The sequence below is a fragment of the Pelodiscus sinensis genome, chromosome 29 (assembly GCF_049634645.1).
Source record: "Pelodiscus sinensis isolate JC-2024 chromosome 29, ASM4963464v1, whole genome shotgun sequence".
NCBI classification, from domain to species: Eukaryota; Metazoa; Chordata; order Testudines; family Trionychidae; genus Pelodiscus; species Pelodiscus sinensis.
Genome location: NC_134739.1, coordinates 1217234 through 1245206, shown reverse-complemented (window position 1 = coordinate 1245206; position 27973 = coordinate 1217234). Strand labels below are relative to the sequence as shown.

The 27973-nt window shown below is 50.7% G+C and overlaps 1 protein-coding gene across 1 annotated transcript; it reads left to right on the top strand.

Moving 5' to 3' along the window:
* The first annotated feature begins 850 nt into the window (after positions 1-850).
* On the top strand, positions 851-27608 carry PSMD11 (proteasome 26S subunit, non-ATPase 11). Its single transcript, XM_075911722.1, has 14 exons — positions 851-1010; positions 3440-3541; positions 9981-10105; positions 15673-15744; positions 17580-17637; positions 18225-18419; positions 19615-19759; positions 20118-20178; positions 21693-21755; positions 23171-23296; positions 23754-23789; positions 25047-25098; positions 26041-26183; positions 26313-27608. Exons 1-13 carry the CDS (start codon positions 920-922, stop codon positions 26181-26183), a joined length of 1269 nt encoding a protein of 422 aa, XP_075767837.1. The 5' UTR covers positions 851-919; the 3' UTR covers positions 26313-27608.
* Positions 27609-27973: the final 365 nt, after the last annotated feature.

Here is a 27973-nt window from a genome sequence, read left to right as displayed (position 1 = left end):
GGCAGGGGCGGGGGTGCAGGAGGGTGTCGGGGTGCAGGCTCTGGGCTGAGGCAGGGGCGGGGGTGCAGGAGGGTGTCGGGGTGCAGGCTCTGGGCTGAGGCAGGGGCGGGGGTGCAGGAGGGTGTCGGGGTGCAGGCTCTGGGCTGAGGCAGGGGCGGGGTGCAGGAGGGTGTCGGGGTGCAGGCTCTGGGCTGAGGCAGGGGCGGGGGTGCAGGAGGGTGTCGGGGTGCAGGCTCTGGGCTGAGGCAGGGGCGGGGGTGCAGGAGGGTGTCGGGGTGCAGGCTCTGGGCTGAGGCAGGGGCGGGGTGCAGGAGGGTGTCGGGGTGCAGGCTCTGGGCTGAGGCAGGGGCGGGGGTGCAGGAGGGTGTCGGGGTGCAGGCTCTGGGCTGAGGCAGGGGCGGGGGTGCAGAAGGGTGTCGGGGTGCAGGCTCTGGGCTGAGGCAGGGGCGGGGGTGCAGGAGGGTGTCGGGGTGCAGGCTCTGGGTTGAGGCAGGGGCGGGGTGCAGGAGGGTGTCGGGGTGCAGGCTCTGGGCTGAGGCAGGGGCGGGGTGCAGGAGGGTGTCGGGGTGCAGGCTCTGGGCTGAGGGGGGTGCAGGGAGCAGGGGGGGCACCTAGGCTCCCCCCAGCCCTGGCCACGTGTCCCTGCAGCCCTTCGTAGCTGTATCACGCCCAGCCTCTCAAGCCCCGCCCCCCCAGAGCTCCTCCCCTCGCCGCCCCTCCCAACCCGCAGAGCTTCCCTCCGGCTCCTCCCCCCGCAGAGCCCCGCCCCCACGCAGCGCCGTCCCGCGCTCCCCGTCTCCGAGCGGCGTGCCCGGCCTACGGCTCCCGGCATGCCCTGCTGCCGGAAGGGGCGGGGCTCGCGGGCCGGCTGCTTCCGGCCGGGCTCGGCGTGAGGAGGAGCGCGGAGCGAGCGGCTAAGATGGCGGCGGCGGCGGTGTTGGAGTTCCAGCGCGCCCAGTCCCTGCTCTCCACCGACCGCGAGGCCTCCATCGGGATCCTGCACTCCATCGGTGAGCGGCCGCGCCCCCCGGCCCGCCCGCCCGCCCGCCCGCCGGGCCGCAGCGCGGGGGGAGCCGCCCGGGCCCCGCGCCTGCTGAATCACGCCGGGCCCGCGGGGGGAGGGGCCGCTCGGCCGGGCCGGGCCGGGCCGGGCCGCTTCCGTCGCGTGCACGTGGGGGGGCATCGCTGCGGCCCGGGGGTCTCGGCGGGAGGGGCGGAGCCGGGACGAGCCCCCGGCGGGTTCTCGCTGCCCCGTGGCACCCGGATGACTCGTCGCTCCTGCCGGGGGGGGGGGCCGGTGTCGCTGCCCCCCGGCTCTCCCGGCTCTGGCGGGGCGCGGTGGTTTTGTACCTTTCAGATCTGTCCCCTCCTTTGCCCCCTGGGGTCCGTGCGTAGCCGCAGTGGGCTCGGGGCAGCGCGCGCAACCGCTGAACTGGACACCTCGGTTCTGGCGGGGAGATTCTGTTGCGTTTCGGGAATCCTCCGTGTTTTTATTTCTGCTTCCTTCCCGGAGAGGTCATCTCCGTCTGCAAGGGCTGCGCCCACAGCTGCCAGGGGGACTGTCTTAAGGATTTAGCAGTGTTGGGGACGAGCCCAAAGCAGAACATGGAACAGTGGTCTAGTTCCATCAGGGGACAGCCATGTTTAATTTAGGGGTGGTAACTGGTGAGCATGATGCCCTTGCCAGTTAACTGCGGACGGGCAGTTGCGCCAGGCCAGAGGAGCCCTGGCTAGGATGTGCTGGGCAGCAGGACTCCATGGCTATGAGGGAATGCTGCAGTGGTGGGCCAGGTGGGGAGAAAACAGTTAGCTTAGTTAAAACAGTTAATTGGATACACACTCTCACATATCCAGTTCACTGTTTTAGCATTCCTAATTTAATTTGGGTCCCCAGAATGTATCTGTAATATAGATGATAGGGATGTACAATCCTAACAGGTGAAACATTGGTTAACCATCTAACAGATTAAAGGGAGGCCCCAGAGCAGCCCGGGTCTATGGTGGTTCTGAAGGGAGCTGCTCCAGCCCCCACTGGTTAACTGGTTAAACATTCATATCCCTAGTAGATGATGGGATGGGAAGAGAAGACGCTATAGAAGCGAACAGCTGTAGTAATTCTGGATCCTTTGTAATAGGTGACTTATTTCTGAGGGTATGCTTTGAACAATTGCTGATGTTATGTGTTTGGGAGCTAAATGTCCCCTTGGCTACTGTATAGTCTCAAAATAGGTCTTTCAGATGGCTATTGTGTAGGTGCTGAACTATGTATTTAAAAAGACCGTGTGATATGAAATATATGAGAAAAATATGTCCGACTGCTGCCTGAGGTGAAAATGAGGTGCACATTGTAGGGTGTCCTGAGAAGCTTGTTTATCCTGTGAGGTTAACTAGAGATGTGACACACTAGTTAACCTAGTTAGACCCAGTCTGTCAAACATACCTGTGTCTTTGTGTCAGGCTGGTCCTCATCAAAAGTAACAGGGAAAAGATACCACACAGAGTCACATCTCTCAGCTCATAATCTATAGTAGACTTTTTTAAGGCAGTGGGTATTTTTGTTTGTTTTTTTTTACTATAAATAGACCTTCCTTACTGCGGAGAAAAACATTATTTTGCTTATGATACTTCACATAGTAAGTTACTGGGACATAAGTTGTCCCATCAAGTGTGAACTATGAACTTTTGAATACTAATCAGACCTGTAGTAGTGGACAACTGAGGAAGGAATCCCAGCTCTGTAGTTTCAGTCAGTAAATCTCTTCACACTTCTATTCTGTTGCTTCATCGGTAAGATGGGAATACTTGCTTGTTTCACAGTTATTGGACATTTTTATTATTTACAAAGCACCAAGTAGTAGCAAAATCTGTGGAAAACTTTGAGGAGAATCAGCTCTGACTTTTGAGAGCCTGTAATGCGTGTGCAGTATCTTACATGCAAGCAAACAAAGATTAATTTCACAGTGTCTCATAATCTAGCATTACTTTTGTTGTCAAGCTTTGGCCAAGCGTTTAAGCATGGCGCACAATAGCAGTAAAAACAACAGTAGGGGTGCATGGGGTTTTTTTATTTTATTTTTTATCCAGCTTGCAGATTCTTCGCTTGAGATGTCACTATTTAGAAGATATAATTTATTAGATTCCACCTTATGGGGCAACAATTGTTTTAGATCAGTCTTTCTTGAACAGCTGGAAGGGTCTTAGTTACACACTTAGTGAATCTGAAATCTGACCTGTTTTTAGGGCACGAGAAATTTTGGCAGCTGAATGCAACTATTTTAAAGTTTATATAAATAACTGTTTTTAAGTTTTAAATATTCCAGCCAGATTGACTCCACTGTTACATGACACACTAGTTCATTTCAGTTTTTCGCTTCTTCCCAGAAGCTAGTGTGTAGATTCTGTGTTTTGATTGAAATGGTATTGTTCCACTTTCTTCTAGTGAAGCGAGATGTCCAGGAAAATGATGAGGAGGCCGTGCAAGTTAAAGAGCAGAGCATCCTGGAACTGGGGTCACTTCTTGCTAAGACTGGACAGGCGGAAGGTAAGCCCTAGTTCTGACTAATTGGAATTCTTATAACATACATGTACACACAAGTTCGGGAGTCTGTAGGGAGATGCAAACATAAGAGTAGAGATCAGGTGAAGAAAACTACATGTGATCTTTGGAGTCTTCTGAGATTCTGAAACTCTTTTCCTGTTTTGAAGTAGATTGAAATTATTGCAAATCAATTAATGTTATACTCCTCCTCTCCCCTAGCTCTCCCTTCATACTGGGCATTTTAACCTTTTTAAAGAGAAAATTACACCTAGTCCACACTGAGTTTAACTTTGAAATGTTGGTTCGAATCAGAAAACAAAACTTTTCAGTGAAGAAAATGTTGAAATGGGACACCAACAATTGAAATTGTTTTCCAAAGCTTTTGAATTGAGAGAGTGATTTGACAAATAATATAAAGAGAATTTCCATACCCACAAAAGGAAAACTTATTTAGAACTGTATCTGAAAGGAGAGGAATGGGTGAAGCATTTCTAATCAGTGATTGTTTGGTTCAGTTATAGTCCCATCTTTACTTTCCCTGGGAAGTTCTAAGATAGCATGCTTGTCATGGTTAGATCTGCAGTCGCTTGTTCAAGAATAATTACCTTGCATTTTTTGAGTCCAAAAGGATTTTACAAATGGATATAGCAACTTCAGACAAACATCTCTCCATCAGGGTAGATTGATTTAAATCAACTTACTAAAGAAGCTCAGACTGACTGTGCTTAGCGCCCACTCAGCCTGGAGTAAGCCCCGTTGGACTCCCTGGCACGTCTGTGTTTGGAATGGGGCTCCCTTGGAAAAGCTGAGTTATGCTGATATAAATTAGAGAACAGATTTGTGGCATCCCCATTAGTCTGCGGCCATGAGTTTCCAAAATAAGGGCCATATATTCTATAATAAGAAATTGACACTCAGTGGCAACTAGCAACTCGAGCTCTTACTGCAGCTTTCTGAATTGTAGACTTGAATGAGAGATTCGAAACCTACTGAACTCATTAAACAAGCCATACGGATTAGCAAAGCTACATGGGTTTTTCTAGCAACATCCAACGCCATAAACATTTTGGGAATTCACTTGTCAAATCACACTTGTGCTGACAGGCAGAGAGAAGAATGATGAATGCAAAGTGAATTAGTTACACTGCTAACCAGTTGATTCACTCAGCCATAGCCACAGATTCATTCACATCACGTTCTTCCAATAAGCAGTTTTCCTTGTGATACGTAAGAACGGCCAGAGTGGGTCAGACCTCAGGTCCATCTAGCCCAGTGTCCTGTCTGCCGACAGTGACCAGTGCCAGGTGTCCCAGAGGGAGTGAACAGAACAGGGAACCATCCAGTGATTCCTCTCCTGTCATCCATTTCCAGAGAAACACAGGCTAGGGACACCTTTCCTGCCCATCCTGGCTAATAGCCATTGATGGACCTAACCTCCATGAATTTATCTAGTTATTTTGGTTTTTTTAATTCTGTTAAAGTCCTGTTCTTCACAACATCCTCTAGCAAGGAGTTCCACAGGTTGACTGTGCACTGCGTGAAGAAAAGCTTTTTGTTTGTTTTAAACCTGCTACCTATTAGTTTCATTTGGTGACCCCTAGTTCTTGTGTTACGGGAACAAGTAAATAACTGCTGTTTTATTTTTGTAACTGGGCCCTGTATCATCTTGTCCTGCTTACACTTGGCACATTTTCCTTTTTTACTCAGGGAATGAATTTCTTCAAAATATTCCTAGGTAGGTTCTCTCTTGCGCCCAGAAGCAAGGGCAGGTTTTCCATTATAGAAGTGCGGGGGGAGAATATAGAACGTTCTGTGTGCTGAAAATCTTCCCTTTTCCTTTCCAGTGCATCCCACAGTTCCTTTCTATGCTGCCTTCATCCTTTCCTGTCGACTGTCTAAGACCATGTCTTAACTGACTCCTGTCATGCTTGGCTCAGGTCCACCACTACATAAGCACAAAACAAAAACAATCTGGTTCAGCTCGTGTCTGTCTTTGCACATGTTACGACTTAGTCTGCTGACAGTCAGGAACGGAAAGCCCAGAGTTTTCGAGAGGGACGAGTTAGTAGTTAGACCGGACAGACTAGAGCCATTAAGTCATTGGGAGGAGTATTGAATTGTATGTGTAACGTGGTTGTGATGACATTAAAAGTGCTGAGGGATTTCAGTAATAAGTGATCCAATTTTCAGTTTTAGGTCTGTTATTCCCTGCTTCCATAAATACAAGGGCTGTCAAGCGATTCATCACACGACTAATCGTGTACACCTCCCCTTTGAAATTCCGTCGCAGCGTTTCTATGGAGCAGCTCTGCGTGGAGCCTGGGATCAGCTAGAGTCCCTAGCTGACCCTGGGCTCCATGCAATGCTGCCCCTTTAAAACGCTGCCTTTGGCGTTTCAAAGGGGCAGCTGCTGTGGAGACTGGAGTCAGCTAGGGACTGCGCAGCTAATCCTGGGTTCTGCGCAGCAGCGGAACCTGGGGTCAGCAGGGGGCTCCCAGCTTAACCTGGGGTCAGCAGGGGGCTCCCAGCTTAACCTGGGGTCAGCTGGAGACTGCTGACTCCAGGTTCCATTGCCACGCAAAGCCCAGGGTCAGCTGGGGAGTCTGCACAGCATTTCCCCAGAACCCGGGATCAGCTGGGGAGTCCCTGGTTGACCCCAGGTGCCACGCAGCACTTCCCCGGAACCTGGGGTCAGCTGATGAGTCCCCAGCTGACTCTGGGCTCCACTGCCCCTTTGAAACATGTGGAGGCGGTGTTTCTAAGGGGCGGCTGCCACACAGCTGATCTTCGGCTCAGCTGTGAGGTAGCTGCTCCTTTGAAATGCCACCTCTGCGCATTTCAAATGGGCAGTGGAGCCCGGGGTCAGCTGGGGACTCCCCAGCTGATCCTGGGCTCCATGTTGCACATCCCCTTTGAAGTGCCGCAGTGACACTTCAAAGGGGCAGCGCAGCATTAATGTTAATCGTGGACTGGTAATTGCAGGCGTTAACGTATATCAATTGACAGCCCTAATAAATACGTTTGTATTTTGGCTTTGGCATTTATATGTTGGTACTAAATTAGTTATGTCTGAATATTCTGGACACTTTGCTACATCCTGATGAACACAGTTTGTGGAAGAATTGATTGCTTCCCGCATTGCCCTAAATGAAGAGAACCTGCTTCTTTCTGAACTGGTGGCTGAAAACAACATCCACGCCAAATTAGTACCCTCCTTTTAAAAATATAGCCGAGTTGGTTGTAGAGAAATTGAATAAACTGTTCTAGGAGCTGCTGATTCATAAAAGTTTGAACAGGAAACTTTACAAACAACGCAATGCACTTTGGGTAACCTCTGAGGCTGGCTGTTGAATGAATTACCACCAAAGCAATTGGTGCTTGATAGAAAGTCAGGATTTTATGTACCAGATGCCCACTAGTGAGAACCGTAAACCTACTTACAGCAAGGATGGCTTGAATTTATAATCCTGCAGCCACAAGTGAGTAAAGTGTATGGATTTGTCTTGCTCCGAGTGACTCAGCATTCCAGGTCTCCTTTAGAATCAGTTCTCTAGTGACACACAACGTGATGAATTACCAGGTAGGGGTAGGACTATTTCAATCAGGTTCAATATTCTGACCGTTTAATTTGAAAATCCTGTTGCTTGCTTGGAATGTTGGCCCATTAGCGTTCTGCACCTAGATTTGAGTTGGTCCTGACCAGCAGGGGATGCTGCAGAGACATTGTGCCTAGGAGATGAAATTGATGGCTTTCGAAGGGGTGGGGGCTTAAGACAAGAAATGACTAGCTAAGTTAGTCACGTGGGACAAATTGGAGCATGCATGGTCATGTCTGGGTGGAAATGGGACTTGCTCAATGTGTTCAGCAGGAAAACATTGATGTTAGAGGATTTATTATTCTGCAACTGGCAAACATCTCATTTGTTGTGGCCTTGGGAGAAAAGGCCATTGTTAACTTGTTGCTGTCATGATGGGTTGTATTCAGTGCTGTGTGTGTCAGTCAGTCAGTCACACGGTACGCAGTACCGGCACCTCCAGTCAGAGCTCAACAACTTTCCCCTGGAGTAGCGGCACCTTTTTTTTTTAAAAAGCACTGGCTGTATTCATTGGGAGACAAGCCATTGAAGAGAAGTCGTTGTCTTTTCCCTATAACGCCAAGCACTTTCACCTCTTTTGGGTAGTTTATACAGGACTTTGCAGTGGGATGAGTATTTTAAGAAGGAATGCTGCCAGATTCATGGTCTGTTAAAGCTACAGTCTCTTGTTACATCCCCTGCTGGCCTGCGAAGTAGAAATAGCAAAGGCTAGGACACACATGACAATTCCTGGTCATTGCAGATTGAAATTTAAAAGAAATTTGGTCAGTAAAAACTCCTAAATTGGAAGGATTCCAAAGACTTTGTGCATAAAAACTCACATCTTGAGCAAAGTGATCTCAGGCAGGGTGAGATTATGACATTAACAGCTGCTTGCCATGCTCCCCATGTAAATCCTAGCAGTGCATTGTGATGCTCAGCTATTATTACAAAGATAGAGAAAACAAACTCTGTGCTGATCTTGAAGGACACATCAGATTAATAGGTTTCATTCATGCTACAATGAGCTCTTTCCTGTAGGGATGTGACTGGCTAGTCGACTATCCGATAAGCAAAAGCTTATCGGATAGTCGACAGGCTAGTTGACTAGTCGTCTTCCCCCTTTGCTGCCTCTATCAGAAAGAGGCTCCTTCAAAGCAGCAGCGCCGTGTGGAGCCCAGGGTCAGCGGGAAGTCCCCAGCTGACTCTGGGCTCCATGCAACACTGCTGCTTTGAAACGCCGCGGGGAGCGCAGGGCCAGCAAGGGACTGCTTGAGTCCCTCACTGGCCCCATGGTCCCCACAGTGCTTTCGCCTTTGCAGTGTAGCTATGCTTGCAAGAAGTGCCCTTATTGACTAATCAAACAGTCGATGCAAATTGCAATCACTTCCCTGTGCATAGAAACGGTGACACAGCACTAAAATTCAAATAGGATAGACTTCAATATGCTAACTTGTGATGTGATTATTGACTAAGGGTTTAAAAATGAAGAGATGTTAATTCCTCCAAAAGTCTGAGGAAGCAACCTGCCCATTCTTATAGAGCTGGGAGAATATTTATGCAATAAAGCAAAGTAGATATTTGTTCCTGACCATTTCTGGTTTTGCCTTGTTCAGTTTAAAGTAAGAATTAAGACTCGTAAAGGGATTATCAGGTGTCTTAAGCAAATTTTCAATAGCACAATAATTGCATAGTCAAGAGCTGTGCTCTTTTTGTACAGTCTTTCGGTGAGATTCTCAGGGGGTAGCCATGTTACTTGATAACTTTAAAAAGGAGTAGTCCTGTGGCACCTTGGAGACTAACAAATATATAGTATCATGAGCTTAGATAGGATGATCTGAGACTGTAGTGGCTACTGCTATAGCAAACTAGGCACACTCAACTTGCCAAATAGCCACATGTAGCTAGTGGCTAGCACATTGGACGCCACAGTTCTAGATCGTCCCATCTGAGGAAGAGGGTCGTGCCCACGAAAGCTCATGATGCTCTATGTATTTTTGTTAGTCTCCAAGGTGCCACAGAACTATTCTGTGAGATTGTGTAAGCCAAGCAGAATGCGGTGTGGTCAACATTTGGATGCTTGAGTTGAGATTGCACAGGAAATAAGGACCCCTTCCTTGAGTGGTAAGCCAGTGCTTTTGCATTCTACTAGGGGTGTTGTTGCCTCTTCCTTTCTTAAACAGCTGTGGTGTTCTGTGCTCACTGAATACTCTTCCTGCCCGGTCTATCCCAGCAAAGGGTTAAATCACCTGTATTATATGACCCACATCTTTTAGGCTTACTACACCAAGCTGAGATGCGCTTGGGTAAGTGTAAATTAAGATACAAACTAATTAGTGGTGCAGAAAATCAGTTTACTGAAAAATAAAATCTAAAATAATGCACATGATGGAAAACGCTTGGAAAATGTCACGTTTAACTATTCTTCCTGTCAAGAATGTATATTCTATTGTGAATTTGACCCGTCTCTTGTGAAGGTGGGTACGTTAAAATAGTAAACAAAAGCAAAGATTTCACTTCCATTTTATACTCCATTGCCCCTCTTACCAAAAATCTGTAAGAACTTTTCAGATGTTAAGAGCCTTAAAACACACCTGAGAAGTATTGTTATATGCTTTTATAAATAGGCAAACTATCCCATAATCCGTGAGCATCAGAGCCACTAATAGAACCCAGAAATCTTGGCTTCCAGTTTCAACTACTGTACGCGCTTCCTTCGGAGTCATTTACCACTGACTTATAGGAAATACTGCTTCAAGAATTTAGGATAATAAATATTGCTGTGTGTACACCCGAGTACCCAGATTGCATTGTAACATTACTGTTGTGTCTTGTATTTTGAATCCAACTGTTTGCCCTGAATGCAGAACTTGGAGGACTTCTGAAGTATGTTCGACCCTTCTTGAATTCCATCAGCAAAGCAAAGGCAGCCCGTTTAGTCCGCTCTCTCCTCGATCTGTTCCTCGATATGGAGGCAGCAACAGGACAGGAGGTGAGACTCTTCCAATTAAAAAAGCTCATTGCTCAAATGCTCACTGCACCGCAGCCTGATCTGTACAGTGGAGAATCATTTGTAATGTGTCTCAGCATGCTCATTGTATCATGCATCTGATCATATTCCAGTAGTACCACAGTGGCTACTCTAATTCACACATCATCATGTAACCTGAAAGCACTGACTTGAGCTGGAACCCTTGCCATGCTGGAATGGAGTAGGTTCTTAGCTTGGACTGTCTGAGAATCATGCTGCTTGCTCTTAAATGTGCAGTTCCAGTATTTTGTGGAGGGTGCTCAGGGTGCTGTGGGGGGGCGATATGCCTGCTCTGAGGAGCTCAGTCCATAGGCTTAGAAGGCGCAGTATGTCACAGCACATGACGTGGGTGGAGATTGCCTTAAGACTGGAATGGTTGATCCAAAACTTGGGGTGTTAGAGTTCTAAAAAGGTGGGTGGGGCTTGGTGCGTGTTTCAGCAAGTGATCTCAAAGCCCCATTCAGGCAAGCGCTGCTCCATACTCCATTGAGGCCTGGCAACGTGGCCACAATGGCAGAGCAAGGGGTGGAGCCAGGGGTCCTGTATGTCTTGCGCTCTAATCGATGGATGACTCCCTGGAACACAGACAATTAACTAGTAATGTAGTTTTCATCTTTCACCTGAGGAGATTGCCTCAGCCAAATCTCACCAGTAGGAAAGGGTGCACAACTAAGCCGTTGGTTAAGTTTCATCCCATTTGCCTTGACTCCCTAGGTTGGGTTCTTTGGGCTAAGTAGCTGATTCAGGCTGGCTGGGGAGAGGGTGCCACCAGTTTGAGAAGCCCCAAGCTAGGTGAAAGCTGACTGGATAGTCCCCAGGGTGGGGCTGGCATGGGCTGGAGAGGAAGTGAGGTTGAGGGGGGCTTGTACGGAAAGGCCTCGTATGAGTGCAGATAGCAGAGGAATAAGCCCGGAAAGGAGGCACGCTGAGAGGCAGATGTCTCCTCACTGATTAAGCCAGTGCAGCACTGCCATCCAAATGTAGCTGTTTCCACAAGCATTTGTTGTTTGCTGGCCTGCCCGTGTGTATTGTGCCAAATGGTGGTTGACCAGATGAGCCCACTTCCAACTTAACAGTGGAAGGAACGGATCTTCCAAAGGGGCAGGAGAAAATGGAGGGACTTTTCAGAGTTCCATTTCTGAATGGGTTTGCGACTGTTTGTCTTTAGTTTGCGATCCCAACAGGTGGCGTATTCCGGCAAGATGAGCAGCATCTCTGAGTAAGGCCTGGGGAGGCATCACCCACTTTAGTCAACATACCCAGCTCCCAACTAGGGATGTGAAGGACTAGTCAATTATCCAACAAGCCCGTGCTTATTGGATAGTCGACATGTTAGTTGACTAGTCGCTTCCCTCCCCTTGCTTCCTCAGGCAGCAAGGGGGGGTGCTGCAGGGGGTACTTCAAAGTGGCAGCGCTGCTTGAAGCCTGGAGCCTGACCCTGGGCTCCGTGTGGCGTTGCCACTTTGAAACACCCCATGCAGCCCAGGACCAGCTGGGGTGTCCCCAGGCTGCATGCGGCGTTTCAAAGCGGCCACGCCGCATGGAGCCTGGGATCAGTGGGGGAGTCCCCAGCTCATCCTGGGCTCCACATGGCGCTTTCGCCTTTGAAGTGTAGCAAGAGGCCTGGAGCTGTTGCTACATTTCAAAGGCGGAATCGCCCTATCGACTAGTCAGTTGATCAATATCCAACATCCTGACTCCTGACAACTCCGACAGTGCTTTTTGTTGGGGGCGGGGGCGGGGGGGGGGGGGGGGGAGTCAAGCACGCTTGTGTTCGTGTCTGACTCAGCAAACCCAGAGGTCCAGGGGCTGCGAACTGCTGTGGCTAGAGGAGCCAGGGCAGATTACGCACTGCTGGGAGGCAAACCGCAGCAGTTTAGCCAAGTGTTTCTTCTCAGATCTACTAGATGCCTGTGGCAACTTGTTAGACACTTGGCACCAGTATGTCATAGAATCCTAGAGCTGGAGGAGACCTCAGGAGTCCTCAAGTCCTGCCCCCGGCCACGGCAGGACCAGTCCCAACTAAATAAACCCAGCCAGGGCTTTGTCAAGCTGGGATTTATCCACCTAGGGATGGAGACTCCACCCCCTCCCTAGGGAGCCCAGCCCAGCGCTTCCCACCCCCAGCATAAACTAGGGATGTTAGATAGTGATTCATTTAATAATTGTGTAATCACATCAACACTTAGTGGTTCCACGGTTATTGGGTAGTCCCCAGGGGTGGGGCCAGCAGCCAGTGTGATCCCGGCCCCACTCCCGGGGAGCCCCCTGCTGCCTCCGATGCATTGTTCCAGGAAAGTGAACTACTGCCTTATACTGGCTCTGCACGAACTTCCCTACTCGAGCTGAAGTGAGGGCCAACTGTTACTGCGCTTGCGGAAGGTTCCAGGCGTGCAGTGTGGCTGTGCTCTGTTCGGCAGCTGCTGTCTCTAGGGATGTAATAGTGTAGTCGATTAACCGATAAGCAAAAGTGTATCGGTTAATGCTGTAGACTAGATGCATTCCTCCTCGCCATTGGAGAAGGGCAGTTGGAATTGCAACTCGCAAGGGATATGAAGGATAACGCTTGGAAGGGGGGTAAGTGATCAGGAATAGTCAGCATGGATTCACAAAGGACAAGTGGTGCCTGACCAATCTGATTAGCTTCTATGATGAGGTAACTGGCTCTGTGGATTGAGAAAGTCAGTGGATGTAACATACCTTGACTTGAGCAAGGCTTTTGATACGGTCTCCCACAGTATACAAGTTAAGGGAGTATGGATTGGATAAATGGACTATAAGATGGATGGAAAGCTGACTAGACTGTCGGACCCAATGGGTAGTGATCAACGGCTCGATGTCAGGTTGGCGGCTGGTTTCTAGCCAAGTGCCCCAACGTTTGGTTCTAGGGCCGGTTTTGTTCAACATCCTTATTAATGACCTGGATGAGGGGCTGGATTGCACCCTCAGCAAGTTTGTAGATGACACTAAGCTAGTGGGAGAGGTAGATACACTGGAGGGCAGGGATAGAGTCCAGAGTGACCTGGACAGATTAGAGGATTGGGCCATAAGAAATCTGATGAGGTTCAACAAGGACAAGTGCAGAGTCCTGCCCTTGGGACGGAAGAATCCCAAGTATTGTTACAGGCTGGGGACCGAATGGCTAAGTATCAGTTCAGCAGAAAAGGACCTGGGGGTTACAGTGGATGCAAAGCTGGGTACGAGTCAGTGTGTTCTTGTAGCCAAGAAGGCTAATGGCATATTGGGTTGCATCAAGAGGAGCATTGCCAGCAGATCCAGAGATGTGATTATTCCTCTTTAGTCAGTTCTGGTGAGGCCACATCTGGAATATTGTGTCTGGTTCCAGGCCCCCCAATTACAGGAAGGATGTGGATGCATTGGAGAGGGTCCAGCGGAGGGCAGCTAAAATGATGAGGGGGCTGGAGCACAGGACCTATGAGGAGAGGCTGAGGGAGTTGGGTCTATTTAGTCTGCAGAAGAGAAGAGCGAGGGGGGATTTGAGAGCAGCCTTCAACTTCCTGAAGGGAGGTTCCAAAGAGGATGGAGAGAGGCTGTTCTCAGTGGTGGCAGGTGGCAGAACAAGGAGCAATGGTCTCAAGTTGCAGTGGGAGAGGTCCAGGTTGGATATTAGAAAAAACTATTTCCCTAGGAGGGTGGTGAAGCACTGGAATGGGTTACCTAGGGAAGTAGTGGAGTCTCCATCCCCAGAGGGGTTTAAGTCTCGGCTTGACAAAGCCCTGGCCGGGTTGACTTAATTGGGGTTGGTCCTGCCTTGGGCAGGGGGCTGGACTTTATGGCCTTCTGAGGTCTCTTCCAGCTCTTTGATTCTATGAAATCTCGATTCTGCTGCCAGCACCTCAGCAGACTGACAGACAGAATGTCACAGCGCCTCTGTGACTGACAATGTCACCTCTCTGCCTCCGTGTCCTTTCTCTCTGAGGTCGGGATGTTGAAAGGGTTGTTGATGAAGTACTCTTGGGTGGCAGGAGCTGTCCACGTGCGGTGAATTCTGAGGTATTCTACTAAGTACTGCAGAGATCACTTCAGAACTACCGAAGCCCGGCCACCTTGATGGATTTTGGCAAATGCATTGCTGCTGCAGAGCTAATTGTCAGGGGATTTGGTGGGGCAGGTGCATTGTCTAGTTGAAGTTCTGGCTGTGATACTTTATCCTCCTCTGGTCTTGGGTAACTCGAGTATAACTAAGGGATTGAAAAACCACTACAGGCCAGAGGCCCATATCATTTGGGGCACTATCAGCAGTGGCCTGTTGTGATGCCTTAGAGAGAAACCCAGTGACCCAAATCCCAACTGTTCCAAAAGGCCGGAGTTGCTGATCTTGGCTACTGCTCAGAGGCTGCATCATTTGTCACTAGTTTCATCTGTGTGTGATTGAACTGGGCTGTTGGAAGAGAGAACTTGCTTCCTCACGTGAGAGCGCCTCCTGGCTGCTCAGGTGGCTTCTGCCCTTCTTTAGTCTCCATTTGTAATTGATTCTTGCCCCTGTATGCCTCCCAGGCCTCTATCTGCTGCTGATCATAGCTGTCTCCAGCGGCGGGTATGACCATATTGTCAGTTTCACAGCTGCTCTTGAATTGCAGGACTGAAATTGCCCAGAGTAGTCTTGATTTCATGCTATGGTTCCTTGAGAGAAATAGCCAGGGCCATGTTCACACCTGCGGATTTCTTCATAACCATGAGATCTAGATGCTGTTTTCTGCTGTTGGGGAGTTCGTTCTCACTGGCTCTGACAGGATGACACTGTGCTGTTTGTGCCCTCAAATGCTGTTTGCATCAGTATAAGTAGAGTGTAAATCAAAGGGTCACCCCTCAGCGGTGGGCTTGCCTGTGGGAACAAGTGCATCGTGCTCTCGAGGAGAGGCGCCCTTATCGCAGCAGTGAGGATGACCCGTTTTGGTTCTGACACTACTAGAGCCTTTCGTTAGAGGTTTTAAATCCACATAATACACAGGAACCGGGATGGCTGCTCACGAGACACTTAGTGATTAATATTAAAGTAGCTTGTTCTAAACAGCCCTTTCATCTCCCTTCTCGTCACGTTCCCATGCGGTTCTAACCGCCGACTGATACACACGCCTTCGGCTTGGGTCCCACGAGCCCTCGTTTTACAGGCGCCACATGGCCTTAGGTGGGACGTGCAGTGAGCTGTACCTCATGCGGGGCTGCTTTATGTGTACGATCTGAGGGCAGTGTTGGCTGGAATGTGTAGCCGGAGATCGTGTGTCGGAGCTGCCTATGCTGTGAAATGCTCTGCCTCGGAGGCCACTGACTTAAACCCACACCTCATGGTCTATGACAGATAACTGATATTTGCCCAGGCTAAATGAATCTTGTATAGTAAAACTCACCTTATTGGCCTAAATGGTGCTGAGAGTCGGTACTAACGTCTTCCCATTTTTGTTTTGGTCTCTGCTGCGTATAGAACGGTAATTGAGTTGTTTGAGTTGAACCCTCTTCTCCCATTCTGTCAGGGAGAAGGTGTTAAAATGTCCTTTTGTTTCCCTAAGGTCGACCTGTGCTTAGAGTGTATTGAATGGGCCAAATCGGAGAAGAGGACTTTCCTACGCCAGGCCCTAGAGGTATGATGTCTGGTTGATGTAATGGTGTAACCGTTTAAATCAGGCATGTCCAAAGTCCGGCCCGGGGGCCAATTGCGGCCCGTGTTCCGGTTTAATACGGCCCCACAGGTAATTTGGCAATATCTATCTTTTATGGCCCCCAACGAATCCATATGTATTGAGATGAATACATTGTAAAATCTCAGTTAATGTCAGTTGGTCTAAATCAGTTATAAATATATTTGGACACAACATGTATACTTGGTGTTATGTTCCTGTTCATAATTTTTTAACTTAAAAGTTGACAGACAACCTTTATTACCAATAATATGTAATGTACTTTACAATGTTCCTGACATATATTTCAGCTTCCTGGATTTTTTTTCATCTGGCCTTCAGATATGAAAGGCAGAGTGATTTAACACCTGTTTAGATTTGTCATCCATGTGACGAAATGAAAAGTATGCCGTTTGCAATAAACTTTGCATAAAATAGTTAATTTACATTTAATTTTAATGGTTCAAAGAATGTCAGGCAAAATGGTCGGCCCTCACGCATGTTCACTTCATCAAATCTGGCCCTCTTTGAAAAAAGTTTGGGCACCCCTGGTTTAAATGGTCACCAGAATGGTGATCCGCTGGCTCCCAGCCCCGCTTCCTGGGAGTGGGGCTGGAAGCCAGGAGCCGGCTGCCATCCCATGCTGCTGGCTCTGAATGGGTTCATCTACCCAGCACCCTTACCCTGAAATAAAGCATTCTAGCAAAACGTCCGTTCTCCCTCGTGCAATGAGGTTTGCAGGGCTATTGGAATAGCAGGCCTGTTACATTGCGATATAACGGGCTGGTTCTTAAGATGCAGAATAGCTATTTCAGGATACTGGAGGTCTCCCGAAATAGCTCCGCAGTGTAGACCAGGGCTACTCAACACGCGGCCCATTTGTTTGGGTTCACGTGGGGTGCAACACGTGGCCTGGGGGTAGAATCCACTGGGAACACGCCCCACAGCGGCGAAGCATCTCCTTGGCGGGGTGAGCACTGAGAGATGCAAGTGGATGGGCTGGCGGGAACAGACAGGTATGGGGGCCGGTGTTTCTAGCCCCCAGGGAGGAGGTGCCGGGAGTGCTGGGGCATTGTGGGAAGTGCTGGCTGCTTAGCCTTGTGGGCGGAGCCTGAGAGGTGCTGAGTGGCTCTCACTGGCCACGTTTGGGTCCGGTGCTGTGGCTTGAGGCTTAATCTTTGTATTCATGCCCATCAGTGTGAAGGAAGCTGTTTGCATATATTTGCATATATATTTGCATGTATATACCACCGCACTTAAGTTCCGGCCCTCGGCATGTGCTGTGAGTATCACTGTGGGCCTCAGGACTTCCAAAGTTAAGTAGCCCTGGAGTAGACGTAGCCTATCAGAGGCAGCAGCGCAGGGTGGCAGCTGGCCCCTGGGCACGCACTGGTCCCTGGGCAGCCAGCTACCACCCTACATCCAGGCCCTGCACTATAAAGCTTGTACTGCAGAACCCCCAGCGTGGAACCCGCAAAGATTGTTTCCAGCAGTTACATGATTGTCTAATGAACCCCTTTTTAACACCCCCAGGCTGGATCTTCCACTGGACTCCTTGCTGTGTGGCCCAGAGCTGCACAAGCGACCAGGCAGCAGGATTATTCTAAGTTTTGTTGCCCTTTGTGGGGCGGCTTGGTCAGAGACTTGCCTTGGGGGAGGGTTTTCTGCCCGTTGCATTTAGATCCAGCCGTTTCCAAGCAGTGTTTGGACCGAGTGCAAACTAATGAGAACAGCAAGTTTCATTTTGCAAAATCCTGCTGCTTCCTCTGGTTCCTCAGCAATTTTTCTCTCTTCTCCAGGCTAGGCTGGTGTCTTTGTACTTCGATACAAAGAGGTACCAAGAAGCGCTGCAGCTCGGTAAGTCGCCACAAGGTGGCAGTAGTTCCCTGCTTCCAAAATAAACCTGAGGCTTACGCAGGGAAAGAAGTTGTATTATGTACAAGGACGTTTTGACGTGTTTAGTAGGGACCCACATACTCTGCTCTGTGCTGTATCAAATTTGCCATCTGAACTAGTCTTCTGTCTGTACTGCAAACTACTCTAGTTCTTTCATATCCGTGTTTGAGCCAAGACTGCTGTACTCTTCATTCAAACTGTTATGCATCCCCCCCCCCCCCGAACCACAGAATGTGGACACGAACCCCCGGATCAGTGGTTCTCAACCCAGGGGCCCCACGCGGCCCAATTAGCACAAAGAGCTGCAGCTCTGCTCAGCTGTATGTAAAGACCTGCCAGGTTCTCAGCCGCCTGGCATGGAGGGGTCTGGGTATGCGGCCCACGTTGTGTAATGAGTCGAGAACCACTGCCCTGTATCTTGGAGGACTCAAGCCATGTCTCAAAAGCAGGATGGTTCAGGGGATGGGCCTGTTGTCCACGCTGATCTTGATTTGCTCCTGCTGCCCAAATGAAGAGTTACAGATGCTGCTGTTCATGTCTCTTGCCAGGATCTCAGCTCTTGCGGGAGTTGAAAAAGATGGATGACAAGGCTCTGCTGGTTGAAGTGCAGCTGTTAGAAAGCAAGACGTACCACGCCCTGAGCAATCTGCCAAAAGCACGAGCAGCTTTAACCTCAGCACGAACTACAGCCAATGCAATCTACTGCCCACCCAAACTGCAGGCAGCCCTGGACATGCAGTCAGGTAAAGCTGTCCCAGCCCTAAGCCTCCCATGCTGCAACCGAGGCCCTTACGCAATGGGCTTAACTTGCACACAATCTACTAGCTCGGGGCCCCTTAAGCTCTAGTGTCTTTCTCCTCAGTCGGGGGTTTCTCACTTGTGTGCGGCCTCCAACTGATTGTTCTTGGGTCAGCAGCCCCCACCCCAGTGTAGATGGTGCTTGGTCCTGCCGTGAGGGCAGGGGACTGGACTCGATGCCCTCCTACTAGTCTGTGAATAGAAGGGGAGGTCCAGCGGCAGTAAGCTGTGATATGGCTCCTCTGTCCACACTATCACTGTGTTCCAGTTGGAGGTGCTCAGAATGGATCTAGGTAACTATTCCTCAACGCTCTGCTGTACACTTGGCACGTGGAGCGGGAGACTCCTGCTTTCTTAAACCACTGGCACTGCTGCGATGTTTGTGTGAGCAGTGACCCCGCGTACACGTTGAACCTGGTCATTTGACTTTTAAAACTAAATTGGGAGTTCTTTCTTTGCTCGTAAGCTTCCTGGCTGCAATTAGATCCTATTTTCAGGCTTTCCGCTGCAGCTGTAGGGTCTAGAAAGTCCTTGAATGAAAGTGTAGATTGTCACATGCTCGTAGGACTGCAGGAGCCAGAACTTCAAGAACGCCCCAGAATATCCCGGGCTTCAGAATGTCTCGCAAGTTGGCAGCAGTGAAAGGACTAGCTCTGCAGCTAGGGGGAAGAGCAAAGGATCGCTTGTTGCAGCTGCAGCTTTCCCTGTTTCAGTGGGTGGGAAATTGATGAAACAGGTTGCTCACAATCTCTGACCAGGCGAAACTCATTAAGCAAACATTGGTAATCATGAGCTTGGGAAGCTGCCTGGGACCTGCCAGTCCTGCGGTCCCATAACATGTGTCCTTTGGAGAGGCTGGTACTGTAGACGTTCTCTAAGCAGATGGAGGAGGCGCAACACACGTTTCTGCATTTCACTGCTTGTTTTATCTTGCTGGAGCCACAACTTGTGTGGGGTTTCTGGGTTTGCTGCCTAGTTGTTTGCTCTACTTGGAAGAGAATTGGGGTTTATAGGACTTCAGGGAGAAGTGAGCTTCAAGGAAAAGGCTCCCTTGCAGTCGAGTGCCACAGGCAGTGTTAACAACCACTTGATCTGCCTCCAAAACTGAGTTTGACTTCTGCCTGTTTCCCCCCTCGACAGGTATTATCCATGCCGCAGAAGAAAAGGACTGGAAAACAGCCTACTCCTATTTTTATGAGGCGTTTGAGGGATACGATTCAATCGACAGCCCCAAAGCCATCACTGCTTTGAAATACATGTTGCTGTGCAAAATCATGCTCAACACGTAGGTGGCAGGAAGAATAATTCCATTTAGACGGGACAGGGCGGGTCTATCCAGATCTCTTAACCAACTGCAGAACCGAAGCAGCCACGTTCAGCCAGCATGCTTTAAACAATCTATTCATTGTGGCTGCTGCTTTAAGATTTGAGCCTCAGTAATCTCGTAAGTGCTCCGGGGATGCTCAGCATTCTTCTTAGGAACTTTGTCCAAGACATTTAAATTTTATAATAGAATTTGAGTGAGATGATCTTGCTAAATACTTGAGGGCATGTGAGCCAGGAATTGTGTGGCTCCGATGGAGGAGGTCGCTGTGAAGCACAGAGACTTGAGTGACTGTTCTTTCCCTTCCCTCTCTCTGCAGCCCGGAGGACGTGCAGGCATTGGTGAGCGGGAAGCTCGCTTTGCGGTATGCAGGAAGGCAGGTATGGAAATCTCTCCCTTTTCCTCCCTTGCGTCTCTTGGATAAAACAAGCTGATCACGGGACAGAATTATGTTGATACTTGAAACTTGTTACCTAGTCTGTTTGCAAGCACACAAGTAGTAACATTTCAGATTAACATCCCATAGCGCTTATGACTGGCCAGTGGGGCCGTCAGCCACCGCGGGGGGGGGGGGGGGAGAATGAGGGTGGTTGGACTGCAGTGCACCCCCCCCAAAATCCCTCCGAGCTGCAGCAGTTCAAAGGGGCTGAGGCTCCCTACGGGGCAGTGTGCTGCTGCCTCTCCCCTCCCCCCGCCTCCCATCGGCAGGCTTGGGGTTGGCTCAACATTGGTAAAGTCCATACAACTCCATTGATTTTGATGGGAAGACACAGATTTACCTCAGCGGAGTCTCCAGGCCTTTGTTAGTTTAGTTAGCTCCGTGTTTCTCATCCTGGCTTTCCCCACTGGCTTGGGCTGCTGCTAACTTCCATTGCAGGATCAGGCCTCGAGGGTACTCGGCTCATGGACGTAGCTGCTTGGAGGCTGGGGCCTAGCGTAGGTGTGGGAATCGTGTAACGTTGGCTTGGCTTGGCTCGCTTTGAAAACCCCTCTTCACATGGAGATAGCTGAGCAGGTCTTGAGAGAATCCGTGTCGGGGAGCCTAGCATCTTAGGCAAACAGGGCTGTTTCTGGAAACCGCTTGCAATTTCAAAGCAAGTGATCTCCGTGCTCTGGCTTAGACTTAGCACAACGAACCCCTCTGTGCTACATGAGGGTGATCTTGCAATAACAAACCAGCTCGTTTTAATGAGGTGTTGGCTGAACATGGGCCGAAGCCAGGAAGTAGTAAAGAGTGATTCAGCCTTCACTGTTGATGCCTTCTGTGGCCTGGATTGTGCAGATTTTCTAGTTCATTTTCCCCGTCTGTGAAAGGAAACTAAAGCATGGGGGGTTATGAGGGCTAGCTAATAAAAGGATTGTGGTAAGGATTAAGATGGAGTACCTTCCAGGGAGGATAGAGGAGTGAATGGATGACGTGTCATGTGTCTTCCATATTGCTAAATAAGCCCTAGTCTTCAGAAATCACTTCCTTGCCTCAGAGGGGTGTTATCTCCGTTCAATGATGGGGAAATGAATTGCCCAAGGTCACACTCTTAGCTAGCAGAAGATGTGAGAACACAGTCCCGTGACTCCACCTCCCAACCACTGCCCTAACCACTAGACCACACAGTGACTCCCGACATGCAAGCTTGACAGAAAATGTAGCCTCTTGCTGCTGTTGCAGACATGACAGAGCTTCAGTCTTTTTTAGCATGAAGCTGTTCTGATACTGGCAACTGCTGGGTTTTCCCTCCTTCTGCGGTCAGCTGATGATCTTGTTCTGTGTGTCTGGAAGGAAACTGAGCCGAGGCTTGGTTGCAAAGGGCCTACTAAGAACTTTTTCTATGTCCCGTGCGGCATCACGCTTTTTTCAGATGCCGAATACTAACACCTGCTCCGTTTTTCTCTGCAGACAGAAGCCCTCAAGTGTGTGGCACAAGCCAGTAAGAATCGCTCGCTGGCAGACTTTGAGAAGGTGAGTGACCAGGGCGAGGCCAGATGGGGGAGGCACGGTGTGAAAAGCTGGACGTTCGGTGCTCATGGTGGAGCCAAGCAAGAGCAGGCAGACTCTTCCTGTGGTATTTGCTTGAGTTTTGACTTCCTTTGGACCGTATCCACTCTCCTAAATGGTCTGGTTCTTCCAGCCCATGTTTTGTGGGACAGAAATTGAAGCTGAAGTGTTTGCTTTAAATTGTATAGTTGATTGGAGCATTTGTGCGGTTCTGGCTCAATACCACATCATTTACATAACAACATGAATTTTGAAGCCTGAATACTCTGACCAAGCCATTTGCTCTTTACATGAAAAGGGAGGAAGTTTGGAAACACTTGAACTTTGCGTTCTGTGGAACTGACCTGCAGAAGTGCAGAGCTCACGGTGGAGCAGAACAGCCGGTTCCTGTGCGGAGGGATAGAGCAGTTGGCCTGTGCTCCCTTCTGCAGCGGAGAGAGGCACATCCTAACCTGGCCATTGTTACTCAGCAGCTGGGCGTGGAGCAGCAAGCCACTAAGTGATGGAAGTGTTTGGATGAGAACTTGTGTTCCCAGGCGATGAAGCTGACACCTGCAGACTCAAGTCACTAGTACTCCAAAAAGAGCTCTGCCTTTTCCTGAGGGAATTCTGTGCCCCAAAAATTCTGTGCACAGTACTTTAAAATGGCAATAATTTTGCATATTCTGTGTCCAAATAACACAATATTATCACCCAATTATCAATCATTTTGGTAACTTACTTTAATACTTAGCAAATACGTGTGTAACAACCCCGACAGCAAAGAGTCAGGGAACTTTTTTTGACAAACAGATTGAGTCTCCCCTAGCTGCTCCAGATGCCCTGGCAGGATATTCCCCCTGCCCACTGACTGCGATGGATACATGAATAATTTTTTCTCCATGGAGAAAGTAAAATCTGCAGAGCGCATGAATTCTGCACTTGCGCAGTGGTGCAGAAGTCCCCCAGGAGTGAATTCTGGGGCAAGTACCCTCCTCATTCCTGCATTCAGTATTGCTCTCCCGTAAGCCTGGAGAAGTGCACTGGCGCTCGAAATGCTTTCCCATCTGGGTACTTCCATTGCTTTTTTAAAAAGCAGACTTCCTGGACTGAAGCCTTTCTAAAGATTCTCCGGGAAGGAAACCAAAGTGGTGGAGAGGAGCAGGAAGCTCCCCTCTTACAGCGAGCTGCTGGGGCACTTGGTTATAGCGAATGTGACGAGAAATACTCGCCCGCAAGGTGCTCGGTGATCCTGGGGCTGAGGTGCCATGCGCAGGCCTTGGCTAAGGGAATGGGTGAGAGCAGCTAACAAGGCTGCAGGCTGCCCTGAGAGGTGTTGGACTTGGCCCAGCCAGGCTGATCTCAAGCCTTATGACTTGTCCCCAACCTGTCTCCTGCAGGCGCTGACAGATTATAAGGTGGAGCTCAGGGACGACCCCATCATCAACACTCATTTGGCTAAACTCTATGATAACTTACTGGAACAGAACCTGATCCGAGTCATCGAACCCTTTTCCAGAGTACAGGTAAGTGCGTCTCCTCCCTTCGTCCTGGCTCTTCGTCTCTTCGCTGTGTGCAGGAGGCTGCTGCGTGGCGCAAGCAGCACTGATGGGGCTCTTCCTCCCTGGGATGGGTTGGGCTGGCGCCGGAGCCCGTAAGCATCCTCTGCAGCTCGAAATGGCCGGCTGTTCAAGGCTCCGGCTCTGTGCTGTTGCCATTCCCCTCGGGAGGGGCGTGTGCGCCTTGCCCGGCGCCACGGTTCCATCAGGATGGACTGGCTGGGGCAGGGAGCTGGCGACTCGGCCGTTCGGCTCGTGCACCCCGAGTTGGAATCGGGACCGTGGCCTGAGCGCTGACTGAGAGGAGGCAAAGGCGCCACCTGGGGCAGGAGTGGAGTGTGGACCCAGGCGTGGTAGTTCTGTTGTAAAGGCAAGGCGAAGCCTGCCTCCCCGTGTCTGTGTTGCTCTTTCTCTCCCTTTGCAGATGGAGCACATATCCAGCCTCATCAAGCTCTCCAAGGTAAGGCCCTGGCTCGACCCGCGCAGGGTGGGGACACACAGGGGGTCACGCAGTCACCAGGAAATAACTCGGCGCATCAAGCTCCAGGTGCGGCAGGAGCAGCAGCGGAGCAGGGTCCTCTGGTGGGCAGCCCCCGAGGGGAGCACTCGCTTCGTCCCATCTTCCTTTGCTCCTGGGGCCCCGTCGGCTCAGCCCTGCGGCCAGGCCACGCAGCCTGCCCCTCAGGCTGTCTTCCCTGGCTCTCCCTCCCCAACCCAGGCCCGCGTGGGGCACCTTTGGCCCCAGCCAGGGACTGGGCTGCCAGGCCCTGCAGCTGCTTGGCTGCAAGAGGCCTCTTAGGGCCTTCTCTGCCCCCCGGGGGGCAGGGTTCCTGCGAGATGCAGTGTACGTGTCCCTCCCCACAAACCCTTCCACTGGCCGACCTCCACATCCGAAGGGTCCGCAGGCGCCTCCTGTAGGTGATCCCTCGCTGAATCCAGCTTAGCCCTTCGGAATCCCGGCGGGCAGCCCAGGGCACAGTGCCCATGAACCAGCTGGGCTGCCGCCGCCTAGAAGGCGCCTGGGCTGGAAAAGCTCTTAGCGACAGTGGCCGAGCCAGTTTCCCTTGGCTGGCGTTTCACAGGGGTGAGCGGCCCCGGGGCTGTCCAGAGGCCCACTGGCCACCTCCTGCCGTGCGCAAAGGGGACAGCTGGGTCGAGTCTTAGTGAAAATGCTCCTCGTGCTCCCAGGTCACAGAGCTGGCGGGGGGGGGGGGGGGGGGAATCTTACAGCCCTGAGTTGGCTCCCACCGTACAACCCCCTTCCGAATGGGCACTGTCTAACTCTGCCCTTGGCCGCGAGCACCCATGGGGAGCAGAGATCCCTGCCGCGTCCGTGGGAGTTCCAGCCACATGGCAGTGAGCGGAACCGAGGGCTGGCTCCCAGAGGCCGGGCTGGCTGGGGCAGGCCATCGGGCTGGCGTGCGATGGAGCTTGGTCAAGTAGGTGATTGAGTCAAGCAGGCATGCCCCACCCTGCAACTCCTGCAGGCCCCAAGTGAAGGCTGCACGCTCTCGTGAAACGGGAAGGCAGCAGGTACAAGGTGGTTCCGGTCGCACTGCTGCCATCGTGCCTTGCCTGAAGCGCCCTGTAATATCCAGGCTGGTCTGTCTGAGAGCTGGCTGCACAGACATTGCTCGGGAGCGCGCCTCTGTCGGGCCGGGGCTGTGGGTGAAACCTTTGCTCTGCATGTAGCTTCAAGAGGTGGTTCCAATTTCAGGCCGACGTGGAAAGGAAACTCTCTCAGATGATCCTGGACAAGAAATTTCATGGTGAGTCTCTGCCCCCCCCTTGGCTGCACCGTCTCCCGCTCCTTTCTAGGGCTCTCTGAGCTGCGCGCTCCCATTGTAAGCGCGGTCCCTCCGTCTCGGAAAGCAAAGAGGCACGCGGGGAGAAAACGGGTTATGGCTGGATCCTGGCGGGCCCATGCACCTGCTGCGGTGGGAGCTCTGGCTGTTCAGTCTCCCTGATCTTGTGACGCCGTGGGAGAGCGTCCGCTGGCGCACAACATGCTCAGGGTGGCGGCTTCCGCTCGCAAGCAGAGCTCCTGGCAGCGAGCTGAGGGTCGTGCTTTCTGGCGGCCGTATGGCGGAGGGAGGGGAGCGCCCGCGCAGTCAGAAATCCTCTTTGGTTCTTCGACAGTTCACGAGACCCCAGTCCCTGTCTGTACCCCAGCAGTGTCCCCCTCCCTTATCTCCCTGTGTGTGTGCAGCAGGGAACAGAGGGGGCCCAGGGCCCTAGAGGCGACTGTACTTCCGCCGCTGGAGTGCAGCTGTGTCCGCCTTTCCACAGTGCCCCACCCAGAGAACCAGGCCTCCTGCCTTACTGGGCAGAAGGACCCTGGGCTAGGCCAGTGGGGCAGCCGTGCTGGCTAGAGAGCGGTGGAAGCCGACTACAGAAGGGATCGGAAATACCTCCATTGGTGAAGGGATGAAGAAGATGAGCGGTAGAGATCCCCTTGGCTGCTGGGCCCGTCCGAGCCTCCAGCCCCTGGTGCCGGTGGCTGGCGAGCCCCCAAAGTGAGATCTCTGCAGGCTGCTCTTGCGTGAAGCCAGTTTCCAAAGTGCTCCCTTCAGGTTCCCTGTGCCACATCCCCATGACTGATGGGAGCAGGTTGGAAAGAGCGTGCTGGCCGGGCCTGGGCAGTCCAGAGGCGGAGCTGAGACCCTCCTGTTCTCATGCAGTGCTGGGTAACCAGAGCTTTGTGTTCGTAGGGATCCTCGACCAGGGGGAGGGCGTCCTGATTATCTTTGACGAACCGCCCGTAGACAAAACGTACGAAGCTGCCCTGGAGACTATTCAGAACATGAGTAAAGTCGTGGACTCGCTCTACAACAAAGCCAAGAAGCTAACATAGGTGAGTGTGTGATGGGCCAGAGAACACAACTGCTGGGGTTCCCTTCCCGGGGCTCCGTGCCCGGGTACGGCATGTGCCTACGTGTCTGGCTTCCTTCCCCTTGACTGACACAGGCTCTTTCCTTTGCAGAGTTGGCGCTGGGAGCTGTCCTGGGAAGTGTGTGTGTGACAGGAGAGTGAAACCTTTGGGAAAATGCTAGCAGACTTTTTTCTTTGTTCTACTTTTCGCTCGGAAAGTTTTTAAACGTCCTCATCCAGTGCATCTTGTATTCCATACGATGCGTGTTCCAGTTTCCATGTAACGTTTCCTGGCCAAACTTTGTATTGGGGGCGGGGGGCATTGTTTAAAAGAGGGATTCTGAATAAAAGGAAGAAGGCTTACACTACCTAAACGTGCTTTCCACTTCCTGAGGCAGGGGCAAGGTTTGCTCATCAATAGCAACCTGGCTGCTAAGGAAACTTTCTTCCCTCTCCTCCAAAATCCGAGACTTACTGACTGTATAAAAGCCAAGTTTTATTCCATTTGTACTGACCCAAACACCTCTTCCATACAGACGGCTGGTTTATGTTTAAATCTTACTAAGACTTTTAATCCCCCCAAAGCAACTCCAGATGGACTCCTAGAAGCCCACACAGGAGCCCATTCAGAATTGCTGCTGTGCTAAGTCAGCTCAGTGTAGAAGTAACAGCTGCAACTGACTAGATCGTTAGGCCATTTCTAACCAAGGGAACAGTGCAGGTTTCCCCCGAGGCCTGTCTCGCATGCTATTGTTTAAATGTGTTGACCCTCACTGTCCCCCGCCCCCGCATTGCTAGGAGGAACACGAGCCGGTGTCTCCCTGTGAGAGCCAAACATCCAAGCGGGAAGGCAGTCTCCTAGCATAGGCGCTGGTCCGATGTCCTCACTCACCTCTGCTCTAGAGTCGGTTTCCTTTAACACCTGATGCAAGACAAACCGGCCCCTGTGAAAGGAGCTTGCGAGGCACTTGCTAGGTAGAGGAGGTGGAGCACTGTGTTTTCCAACATGTTTCATTTTATGGTGCGTCTCCTGGCAAGGTTTTAATGCCATTTGGGCAGTGTAAGCGTCTGCATCTCTGTCATGTTGATCTTTATTTTCCTTTCCCCGTCTCCCTTTCTCTTTCCCCCTCCACGTTTTCTTACTAAATTTATATTTTGTAAAAGGGTTCTGTTTTATCAAGAGATTTTGCCTTCACACTAAATCTTAGACTGGCTGATTTTTTTTTCTGCTTTCTGTCCATGTTTTAACTTTCTCTGATTTTTTTTTTAAACTCTCCATCTCATTCAGTCAGTCACTGTTTGGGTTTTTGGCACCATCAATATCAAATGTACAAACGGTTCTTGCTAACCAACACCAGGTATATCTGATGTTCAGATGAGTTCCAATAAAGTAATTTTTTTTTCAAAACCTGTCTCCTGTCTTCGGCTGTTTAGGCAAAGAACATGGGTATTGGGTGTTTCTTTTGGCCAATGGGGAGTACAGCCTACAAAGCAAGCTGCATTGCCTTCCGAAGTGCACGACATTAGGTGACAGGAGACTGTTACTTTCTAAACACACCACCCAGGTCTGCAAAGCAGAATTCCTTTCTCTACCTGGAATTATCAACCATGATTTTTTTTAATCTTCCGGGAAAGTGCTCCAGCACCTCGCAGGTTTAAAGAAACTGAGTCGAACTTTGGAAAGCATCAGGCTGTGGTTCCAAGGGTTCTTTGAAGACCAGACGTGATCTCTCTGATCTCATGTGATCTGCATAATGCAGCACGGATTTACAG

Excerpts from the sequence above, each read along its gene's own strand:
- PSMD11 (XM_075911722.1), top strand. The coding sequence starts at position 920 with ATGGCGGCGGCGGCGGTGTTGGAGTTCCAGCGCGCCCAGTCCCTGCTC. Across the intron at positions 19,760-20,117 it reads TGCAAAATCATGCTCAACAC|CCCGGAGGACGTGCAGGCAT; the intron begins GTAGGTGGCAGG and ends CTCTCTCTGCAG. Across the intron at positions 25,099-26,040 it reads CCTGGACAAGAAATTTCATG|GGATCCTCGACCAGGGGGAG; the intron begins GTGAGTCTCTGC and ends TTGTGTTCGTAG.